The sequence below is a fragment of the Procambarus clarkii genome, chromosome 78 (assembly GCF_040958095.1).
Source record: "Procambarus clarkii isolate CNS0578487 chromosome 78, FALCON_Pclarkii_2.0, whole genome shotgun sequence".
Lineage (NCBI taxonomy): Eukaryota > Metazoa > Arthropoda > Malacostraca > Decapoda > Cambaridae > Procambarus > Procambarus clarkii.
The window spans coordinates 6,862,857-6,874,160 of NC_091227.1; the positions used below are offsets into that span (position 1 = coordinate 6,862,857).

Genomic DNA, 11,304 nt, shown 5'->3' on the forward strand with positions numbered 1-11,304 from the left:
TAATTAGAGTAAGACCAAACAAGACCCTACCTTACCCAAACTAAGTCAATATAATTATATTATCTTATTATATTATAATATTATCAAAGTGGACTCACTAGATACAGCACAGGACTAGGGTTGTAACTGACAGTTGAATTCTTTTATATCTATCTTTTCAATTCTGACTTGAGGAGTAGGAGGATGAGGAGGAGGAGGAAGAGGAGGATGGGGAGGGGTGAGTTAAATCGCCTTCAAGTATATAAAAGCGTTATGCCCAGTATTATTACCTCAGTGTTAAGTGGTCTGATGCAGCATGCATATATCCATAGTGATAACTATTTAATATTATTTAATTGTTGACATATACAACAACTATGGATTCACCACTTTCTATAAATATGTTAATGATGACCCTTGATAACATATACCAAAACAAGATGAAAGAAAAACTTCCAGATACATTTGGAGCATCATTTCAGAAGATGATTTGCTATGCTGAAAACAGTTTAAAGTCTTCGGAATTGTAAGTATCATTATTATAATATGTTAATAATATATATCATATATATATTTTTATAATATCCATACCCCAATAAATTATTACTTCTTATTTTTTTTTTCTTTTGTTTGTAGGTATGAAAATCTTTTAAAAACATTGAAAGAAAAAAAGAAGATAAAAAGAATAAGTGCAAATGTCCCACATGGAATCCTATCCCCTGAAGACGACCCTGCTATTCTTCATGATATAAAGGTCAACTGCTATGGCCCTGATGACACAATCTACAACAATGATCCTGAAGTTCGAAAAAATGTTCCTCGTGGTGTAACACTCTTGGAGTTTAAGGGACAGTTTGATTTAGTGATCTTTGCCAATAAAAAATTTACTGGTGGTATTGGTGATGAGGATGATAAACAACCGGAAACAAATGATCTATGGAAACAATATTGCTTAGAAGATCTCAGTACTACTACTTCTAAAGTAGTTTGTATGACTAAAGTGAATGGTGAATCAGCTCATTTCAGTGGCAGATACATTAATGGTAAATTTTTTTTAATTACTGGGAGTAAAAGTGTTCATATGTTAATTGGAGAAAGGGAAGACATTGAGCGGTATGATGGAGAACGTTATGTTGTTGCTAAAGTTGTGGCCAGATCACTGTGGGATACATTGAATAATATGGATATTATGAATCGACATTTGGTATATAGTATCTTACACTATACTAAATGTACAGCTGTGTGTGAGCTTCTTCAACCTGACAACCAACATATTGTTAACCTCAGTCACTTGGATCAGCATCAACTCAACGTTATCTGTTTTACTCCATTGTACAACGAATATGAAGAGACTAGCCTTCTTGCATTACCTCCACACTACACACTCAACCTGTTTACGGCATTAGGCTTTACATCTCCTGCCTATTCAATAATTGAAGCTAAAGATGTAGTGAAACACCAGAATAAGGTAGGCAAACAAAAAGTCTATTGTACAAGGAAGTGTCAATTTATATTGTCACATTTTTCAATACAATTTCTTTTATGAAACTATATTATTAAATTATTTTTACAGGTGCGAAGTGATCTTTACAAAGAAGGTGAAGTTTTTTATTTTTTAAATGAGAATGAAGAAACAATTGGAATGATAAAAGTAAAAACAAGATGGTATGTAATACTTAGAGCCTTGAGGGAAAAAGCAGTTTATTGTTTTTTATCCAAGAAAAAAAACAAGCAAAATTGGAGTTTAGAGAATAATATTCACTTAACTCAATTACGACTAAATGAAATTCAGAAATGGCTCAAGTTCTCGATTTATATTTTACAAAGATGTAAGGTGAGTATGATGGGTAAAGCACCTACCTACTTTGTTTTCATAAAAAGACTCTCTTAAGAAATTAATTATTTGAAAAATTAGGTTGAAAAATAAGGGATTTATAACACTAATAAATAATTATCATTACTTTCAGGAAATGGGGACAAGTTTTCTACAGTGGCTAAATGAAAAAGTAGAAAAAAAACATATTGCTGTGGAAGATATTAGGCCCCAATTTCCAACAATATGGAGCAGGTTTGTTTTTGAAAAATTTTGACCGACAATTTTGAAGATGATGAAGAAGAAGAATTAGGTGGTTAGTTACCATTAACTTTATTATACAGCTGAAGGCATTGGGAAGACAACCAACTCAGTTACACATTTTCATCTAGATCATCTTTAGAAGTCTATAGAGACAAATTACCGTCTTCATTACTGTCGAGAAGTGGACTAGGGACAATTAATTAAAATATGTTTTCTAGTAACACCTGTGGTAGGGATGACATCTTTTAGACTGGAGTTTGTATTGATTTACACATGATATATAAAGTGTTCATCAATAAAAATAAGTAAGTAGTTAGGTAGTAGTGTAAAAAATGTAGTAAAACTTCCACAATTAAAATTTCTATTTTTATCACAGAATTTCCACTTGGTTCCCTATATTTTTCTTACCATTATTTCAGCTTTTTACTAAGGGATCTGGTAAAGGATTTCAGCTGATAAACTCTATAGTCCCAATTTTAAGTCCATGAGTCAACAGGAAGAGGAGGAGGAGGAGGAGGGGGGGAGGGGGGAGGGAGATTGCGTATTATATAAAGAGAGAGAGAGAGAGAGATGCCTCTCTCAGTCACTAACTAGTCAGTCTAATACAACACTCACATTTTGTTTTCATAGCAATGAGAGAAGAAAAAAATCGTTTGGAGACTTTTAAGGACTGTAACTTCAGTGTAAACAGTCATGTACTTGCAAAGGCGGGTTTCTATTATACTCATAAAGCAAATCTTTTAGAATGTTCAATGTGCCATTTTCAAATTGATGCCACGAACGTAAACCAAGATGAAAATAGAATCATTGCTTTACATAAGAAAGAGAAACCAGAATGCACATTTAATCAGAACGTGAAAAGATCTATTTCTAAGAAGTTTGATTCATATGACAGTTTACGGTTTGAAAAGGAACGTTTGAATACCTACATAGATTGGCCACTTGAATGGTTAGAACCATCTGATTTGGCTCGTGATGGCTTTTACTATCTGCGAACAAATGACCACGTTGCTTGTGTCTTTTGTCGAGGCATTGTTGGTTCCTGGGAAAGAGGAGACACTCCCAGAGGCGAACATCAGCGGCACTTTCCCCATTGTCAATTCATTCGAAACCAACCAGTGGGAAATTTTCCACTGATATTTAATGAAAAATTCGAGGGTTATTCCGTTCCACTGAGAAATAGTAAAAATTCGTCCTATAGACAAGGAATAGATGTCTGTGGTCTAAGTCCTATGACAGACAATGGAGTTCACCAGCATACCATCGCCAAGCGAAAAGACTACTTAACACTTGAAAGTCGCCTAGCAAGCTTTAACAATTGGCCTGAACGTGTAACACAGAAACCAACTGAATTGTCAGAAGCTGGATTCTTCTATTGTGGTTTAAGTGATCATGTGCGCTGTTATCATTGTGGGAATGGACTTCGAAACTGGGAAACTGATGATATACCTTGGGATGAACATGCTCGCTGGTACCCAGAGTGTACCTTCCTCTTCTTGATGAAAGGAAAAGAATTCATTGATCAGGTATGTCAGCTACAGTAACTTGAAATGAAGGTTGACTATTATTGTTGTAATCTTTATAAAAGCCATTTGTAACATTAACTTTATTTTTTTTTCAGGTTCAAGGGGAAAGGCCACCTTATGAGACAAACCCTTCAATAACCCATATCAATGAAGATCAACACAAACTTATTAAGGAACTAGACATAACTAAGCACCTTATTTCAATGGGTTTCCAGGAAGATCATGTGATGACTACGTATCATAATCAACTCAAAGAGAAGGGGTTACCTTTCTTTGACATTGGGTCATTTATTGAAGCAGTCTTGCAGTACATAGAAGACGAAGTTAGAAAACTTCTAGTAAATAAATTGGCATTGGCTGAAGTTGATGTTGTCCCAAGCCCACCCATGTCTGATGGAAATGAGTTGGCTTCTGACACAAACCAACAAGTAGAATCATCTACAACTTTAATACAGGAATTGGCATTGGCTGAAGTTGATGTTGTCCCAAGCCAACAAATGTCTGATGGAACTGAGTTGGCTTCTGACCAAAACCAACAAGTAGAATCATCTACAACTTTAATACAGCCTATAGTAGATGAATTGGCATTGGCTGAAGTTGATGTTGTCCCAAGCCAACCAATGTCTGATGGAACTGAGTTGGCTTCTTACCCCAATCAGCAAGTAGAATCTACAATAGTTGATGAATTGACATTGACTGAAGTTGATGTTGTCCCAAGCCCACCAATGTCTGGTGATTCTAACCCACAACCATTATTTGGTAGAATAACTGATCAAGTTGCCGCTCTCCCAAAGTCAGAAGGTACAATTAGACACAGAGTGATTGAGTGTAAGATTTGTATGGAGAAGGAGAGTGAGTTAATGTTTTTACCTTGTAATCACATATGCACTTGTTTCAAATGTGCATCAAACATATCCACATGTCCAATTTGCAGAGCTGAGATAAAATATACTATTAAAGCAATTATATCATAGTAAAGAATATTTTAGATGTGTGAAAATGATATGATTCGAGAGCAATACTGCAAAGCCTAACATGTTTGAATTTATGGAAATGAACGTACAGATGTGCTGGTGGCTGAAGGTGCTGAGGGAGACCATATTGAAAATACTTCATACCCAAGACTCTTCTAAGAAATTAGAAAACATCATTGTCAAGAAAGTTGTGTTGGATACAAAAATATGTCCACACCTACAGTAATAAGGATGATTTTAGACCATTTACATAACATAATGTATCCTATCTATCAACCCGGCTGGAAATATATGAATTTCAAATCCTATTATTCCTATAATAAATACCTTATAATTATTATTGACGAAATATTATTCCTCCCCCCAGATATATTCTCAGATGAGGAAAAGTTGTAGTTTAGTTATACCAATGTGTGTGTGTGTATCCTTTCAAAATACATATTTCTATTTTTTTTTTTTTGTCTTTAAGGTGGTATAAAAGTGTCACTAAGGTAGCCTGTAGCAGAACACAGTTTATAGATTAATTAGTGGTAGAGTCGCAATCCAAGCACACTACACTACATACTACCTCTTGATATAACTTTCTAGACAGTGAAAGTGAACAAACAAGCAGTACTATTCAATCTCTGGCGGAACTGAAGAAGCAAACAACCATTCCACAAACTAGTCAAGCCAATCAACCAACTTGTCTGTCAACTGATCTACAACCACCCAACCAATCTGTCCATCAACTGGTCTACAACCACCCTTTTTCTGTTGGAAGTTTCTTTCTAGGGAAGTGGATAACAATTGATCATATAAAATAAGAGAGCACATACTGTTTTTCATAATGGTTGCACCATATGAATTTGATGACATGCAATTGTCAAGGTCTTTAGTACGTGTCTCAGGCAGTGCCTATAACACAGGAGTCATTTTAGACTTAAGCAGAACATCCACTTTCGCTGCTACAGTTCCAGTGGACCCATTGCCTCCGAAATTAGCAGGACCCAGAACACAACAGCAACTATTGCTGAATATTAATAAGCTGAAACATGAAAACCATATTATTCAACAAAATTTGTCAGTTTTGTATGAAATGTTTAAAGAACAGGAGAAACAAATTTCTATGTTGAGATGGGGTATAAGGGAATGGAGCATCCAAAAAAGTTCCTTTTCCGAAACCACTATCTCCTCCTACTTACTCAACACACCCACCATCTCCTCCTCCTCCTCCAATTAATTCTCTCAATCCATCATCGTCCCCTACAATTTCTATGAGAATCAGGTAATTGTCACCTGATCGTAGAATTATATTAAATCAATAATTTAAAAAAAATGAGTGAAATTGTTAAAATAATCTTGAATACTATAACATTCCCAGACAATGGTTCCTCGGGTTTGAGAGAACGTATATTCATAAAAACTCTTATTAACAATTTTGTTGTTGTGAATGATGATGATAAAAGAATAATTCTATTATTGAATAAAATGCTTCATTTGTTTACTATCTCTGATCGATATATTAAATTAATAACCGAAACATATCCTCTTAAGAGTCAGAATCAACAAAAACAAACAATAGCTCTTTTGAATAAAAAATGTAATGAATGTGAGAATGAAAAAAGTGAATTAGAAATTAAATGTGGAAATCAAGATGCCACAATAACAGATTTAAATACAAATGTGAGAGATTTAGAACTTACTATTGTGCAGCTTACAGAGAAATTAGGAGACCAAGAAAATGAAATAGAGAATTTAAAGACTTTAAAGAATTTAAAGAAATAAAGAATTTAAAGAGAAATTTAAAGACGTAACTTCTGTGTCCTCCCTGGCTATCTATTGGATCTTTATTTTACTTCTAAATTGTTACTATTTTATTGTATCTGCTCTTATTCTTGTGTTTTGCTTTATCGTGTATCTTGTATCGTGATCCCTCTGCATCTCTATGCACACTGATATTGATCCTGATCAAAATCTTCTGTCTCATATCTATACCAACCAGCACATTGATCATCATTATTGTAAGTATTTCACAGCACACCAGGCTAAAAACAAACTCCAAAATAGCACCTATCTATCAGTTTATAACCAAAATGTTAGATCACTTGGTAAACATTTTGACGATTTAAATGCACTACTCACAGCACTAGGTACTAACCTATCGTTCATTATTTTAACAGAAACTTGGCTAAATAAAGACTATACCCAACTCTACAACTTAGCTGGTTATAAAGCCATTCATAACTGTAGGCCTAATAAAAAAGGTGGTGGCACAGCTATATATTACCGAGATACATTTATCTGCAACAGTGTTATTAGTGACAGAGATGACTACTGTGAATATACTTTTGCTCAATTTACAATTAAATCCCTTAAATCCTCTTTGACTATTGGAGCCATCTATAGATTTCCTAATACTAACATAGCTTCTTTCTCAGACAACCTAAGGAATCTTATTATAAACAACAATCTCAACAAAAACCACATCATTCTGGGAGGAGACTTTAATATTGACCTGGGTCAACAAAACTGCTCTCAAGTTGACTATTTCCTTAACAGCATCAACTCCTGTATGCTAATCCCCACTATCACCAAACCTACCCGAGTCACTCAAACATCAGCCACTACCTTGGACCACATATGGACAAACATAACAGCTCCCCTTGTATCTGGTATAATCTACGACAGAACAACTGACCACTATCCTACCTTTCTCATAGCGAACATGGACATAACACCACCAAAAAGCAAGAAACTTTCATTTAGGCTACACAGTGAATCAGCTTTAGACAATCTTACAGAGGCACTTCACAATATTAACTGGGATTCTGAATTCAATAATACCCAGGATATAAATTCATTAGCTAACCTCTTCCTCTCCAAAACTCTAAGCCTCTACAACCTTCATTGTCCCCTTCTTACAAAGCAAGTAACTGACAAAAGATTAAACAATCCATGGCTCACAAGTGGCATTCTCAACTCAATCAACAAGAAACATGAATATGAAAAGAAAGTTAGGATTGGCCTAGTTTCAAAGGAAGTAGCTAAAAGGTACTCATCAATGCTTACCAGTATCATAAGAAAGGCAAAACTTGCATATTATGTGAATTGATTCAATGAAGCAAAAGGCAACATGAAAAACACTTGGAAAACTATCTCTAGTATCCTAGGAACTAAACAACACTCACATAACCAAATAAAACTCTACAAGGATGGGGATATACCGTCAACTGATTTAGAAATGGCAAATGAATTTAATAGTTTCTTTCCATCGGTTGGTGCTAATCTTGCCAGTAAAATCCCACAGACTCAGACACATATTAACACATATCTCTCAGGCAGCTATCCAAACTCTCTTCTCCTTTCACCAATCAGCCCGGCAGATGTTGTGTCCATCATACACTCTCTAAAAACCAAGGCAGGGAACACCAGTGAAATTCCATCCATTGTGTACAAGAGAGCCTCCCATGCCCTTGCCCCACCCATAGCACTACTGTTCAACAAATCTATAGAGTGTCACACCTTCCCTGATATCCTCAAAAAAGCAAGAGTAACGCCAGTCCATAAAGGAGGCAATCCGGCGGACATAAACAATTATAGACCAATATCAAATCTACCCATTCTATCAAAAATATTTGAAAAAATTATTTACAAACAGCTCTATTCCTACCTCGTAAAATTCGACATACTCAGCCCCTGCCAGTTTGGCTTCCGGTCCCAAAAGAGTACCAATGATGCAATCATTAGTCTCCTTGACATTATCTACTCAGCCCTTGACAAAAATGAGTTTCCGATTGGACTCTTCATTGACCTAAGAAAAGCCTTTGATACTGTTAATCACAACTACCTCTTACTTAAACTCCAGCATTATGGAATCCGAGGCCTTGCCCTTGACTACATCCGATCCTATCTTAGTGACAGACACCAATATGTAACCATCAATGATACAACTTCTTCCACTCTACCAATTACCGTTGGAGTGCCACAGGGCAGCATCTTAGGACCTCTTCTATTTCTTATATATATAAACGATCTGCCTAATGTCTCTAATATTCTCAAACCTATTTTGTTTGCTGACGATACTACCCTTATCTACTCAAACCTCAACCCACATACACTAAATAATGTTGTGAATAATGAATTTAAAAAAGTCCACTTATGGATGTCAACGAACAAACTAACATTAAACATCGCAAAGACTTACTACATCTTATTTGGAAGCAAATCATCAAATGCAATTCAGCTACAGATAGACAACATTAACATCAGTAATAAAAATGATGGCAAGTTTCTTGGCCTATTCCTAGACAAGAGACTCAACTTCAGCACCCACATTCAACACATAACTAAGAAAGTCTCTAAGACAGTTGGTATACTCTCCAAAATCAGATATTATGTTCCTAACTCTGCTCTCCTCTCACTATATTATGCACTAATCTACCCCTATCTTAATTATGGTATCTGTGCATGGGGGTCTACCACTGCAAACCACCTTAAGCCCATCGTCACACAGCAAAAATCTGCTATCAGAATAATAACTAACTCTGCTTTCAGACAACACTCAGCTCCCTTGTTTAAATCTCTAAACTTGCTAAATATTAACTCCCTCCACACATTCTCTTGTGTCAACTACATTTACAAAACCCTGTTCTTAAATGCAAACCATGCTCTGAAACTCTCCCTGGACAGATGTAATAGGACCCATTATCACCACACCAGAAATAAATATCTCTTTGATATCCCCAGGGTCAAACTTAATCTGTGTAAACACTCTATGCAAATTAAGGGACCTAGTCTATGGAACTCACTCCCTAGTGAATTGAAAAACTGTAAAACTTTTGCCTTATTTAAAAGCAAAACCAAAAAGTACCTAACTTCATCTATTTAGTTTCCTACACTGAGCTTTAAATTTGCTCTGTACCTAGTGGTACCCAATCTCCTAATTTTTATGTAATATCAAACAACCTTATCATTGTGCTCATTGCTGTCTTCTTTTATGTGCTAGCCATATGCTGTATTGTGACTACCAATTTTTGTCAACTACCATTCAAGCTGTCATTGCAATCAATCTTATATTGTTTCTGCTATATTGTGCCTACGAATTTGTTGTCAACTACCATTTTAAGTTGTCATTGCAATCAATCATAGCTACCTATGTGCTTTAATATACTCTACCTATAATTTTCTCTCATCTTTTTTTTTTTTTTTTCATTCCATGTTATCATTTTATCATTTTTTTGTCTATAAATTTTGCAAGTATTTACCTCCTTAAAATTTTCTTAGATTAAGGACCTGCCCGAAACGCTGCGCGTGCTAGTGGCTTTACAAGACTGTAATTACCATAATTGTATCCTCACATTCCTTATGTACATTCTTGTATATGCATAAATAAATAAATAAATAAATAAAAGAAGGAAAATTCAACTCTTCAAGATAATCAAATGAAGCTTAGAATCCAATACGATAATGAAAAGAAACAGTATGAAACAGAATATGCAATTATGTTAGATGAGAAAGATAGACAATTTCAACATATCTCCGAAGACAAAGACAAACAAATAAAAGACTTAGCTGATGAAAAAGAAAAACTAACCGATTTAATAAATTCAAATAATACTAGTATAAGTCGTCAACAACAAGAAGAATTAAATAGGAAAATAAATATAAATTTAATGTCTCTTAAGGAATACCAACTAAAATTAGCCACATGTGAAAACTATATAAGGATCCAGAATATGCAATTTCTGGAATGCCAACAAGCCTTACAAAAATGCAACTATGATAAACAATCAGACCAAGAAGAATATAATAATTTATTGGTATCCCAAAACCATTATGTTCAAGAATACCAACAAAAACTACTAGATTGTGAAAATTCTAAAAAAATAAAGTATGATGAATATAATACATTAGTAAAGAATATAAATGAAGCAAATAAATATAATATTGAAACATTAGAGCAACTTTATACAAAACCTACATTATCGAATAGCGATATAATTCATTGTTTTTCAAGCATATTTCCTTTAAATGATGATAATGAATCGAAAGCAACAGGAAAATCACAAATTGAAGCAATAATAAATAAGTTCATTCATCAGTTAAATACCGAACGTGATAACTACATTCACGAAGAACGTGAAAAGGACATTAGAGATAGGATTTCCCGTTTAAATTATATTAATAATAATGATCTACGCCAAAATAATAATATTCTTAATATTTTTACTAACGAGGAAGAAAGAAATTTATTTAATCAAATATTAGAAAAATTTAAAACTAATATTATCGATGAAACAGTATATGAACACGAACGTCAAATAATACCTTATGTAAATGAAAATGATAATTTAAAACGTCAATTAGATGAACCTAATTATGTTGCTAAATTGTTAATAGACGCGGTGGCATCAATAGTTTTAGTTAAAGAAATTATAACCAAACGAATTGTTACCTGGAAAAAGATCATAAAGGAACGAATGAGGAAGTTATAAAAGTTCATGCATTCGTTACTATTCTATATACATTATTCCAGAAGGAAATAAGGCAAGATTTGAATGCAAATAATGTACAACGCTTTTATTACATTATCTTGAACGTGATTCGTAAGTCCCCTTCTGATAATATTCATGAAATACTGGCTTTACAACAACAAAATGATTTACATGTTAAGACCTTACTAGAAGAAAATGAAACAATAACTTCTAACCTGTTGACCATTCAACAGACAAATGCTAGTCTCCAGGATTCCAACAAACAAATGCTT

At 34.3% G+C, this 11,304-nt stretch overlaps 2 protein-coding genes across 2 annotated transcripts; both read left to right on the top strand.

Moving 5' to 3' along the window:
- Nucleotides 1-2,663: 2,663 nt before the first annotated feature.
- LOC138357432 (death-associated inhibitor of apoptosis 2-like) lies at nt 2,664-5,362 on the top strand. Its single transcript, XM_069314283.1, has 4 exons — nt 2,664-3,582; nt 3,678-4,055; nt 4,242-4,434; nt 5,145-5,362. Exons 1-4 carry the CDS (start codon nt 2,689-2,691, stop codon nt 5,360-5,362), a joined length of 1,683 nt encoding a protein of 560 aa, XP_069170384.1. The 5' UTR covers nt 2,664-2,688.
- A 4,617-nt stretch (nt 5,363-9,979) lies between these two features.
- Nucleotides 9,980-11,032, top strand: LOC138357433 (putative leucine-rich repeat-containing protein DDB_G0290503). Its single transcript, XM_069314284.1, has one exon. It carries the CDS (start codon nt 9,980-9,982, stop codon nt 11,030-11,032), a length of 1,053 nt encoding a protein of 350 aa, XP_069170385.1.
- The last annotated feature ends 272 nt before the right edge of the window (nt 11,033-11,304 follow it).

Bases quoted from the DNA above. Each gene is read 5' to 3' on its own strand.
- LOC138357432 (XM_069314283.1), top strand. From the start codon at position 2,689: ATGAGAGAAGAAAAAAATCGTTTGGAGACTTTTAAGGACTGTAACTTC. The intron at 4,056-4,241 runs GTTGATGTTGTC...TACCCCAATCAG, and splicing joins AGGAATTGGCATTGGCTGAA to CAAGTAGAATCTACAATAGT. The intron at 4,435-5,144 runs GTGAGTTAATGT...ATAACTTTCTAG, and splicing joins GATTTGTATGGAGAAGGAGA to ACAGTGAAAGTGAACAAACA.
- LOC138357433 (XM_069314284.1), top strand. From the start codon at position 9,980: ATGAAGCTTAGAATCCAATACGATAATGAAAAGAAACAGTATGAAACA.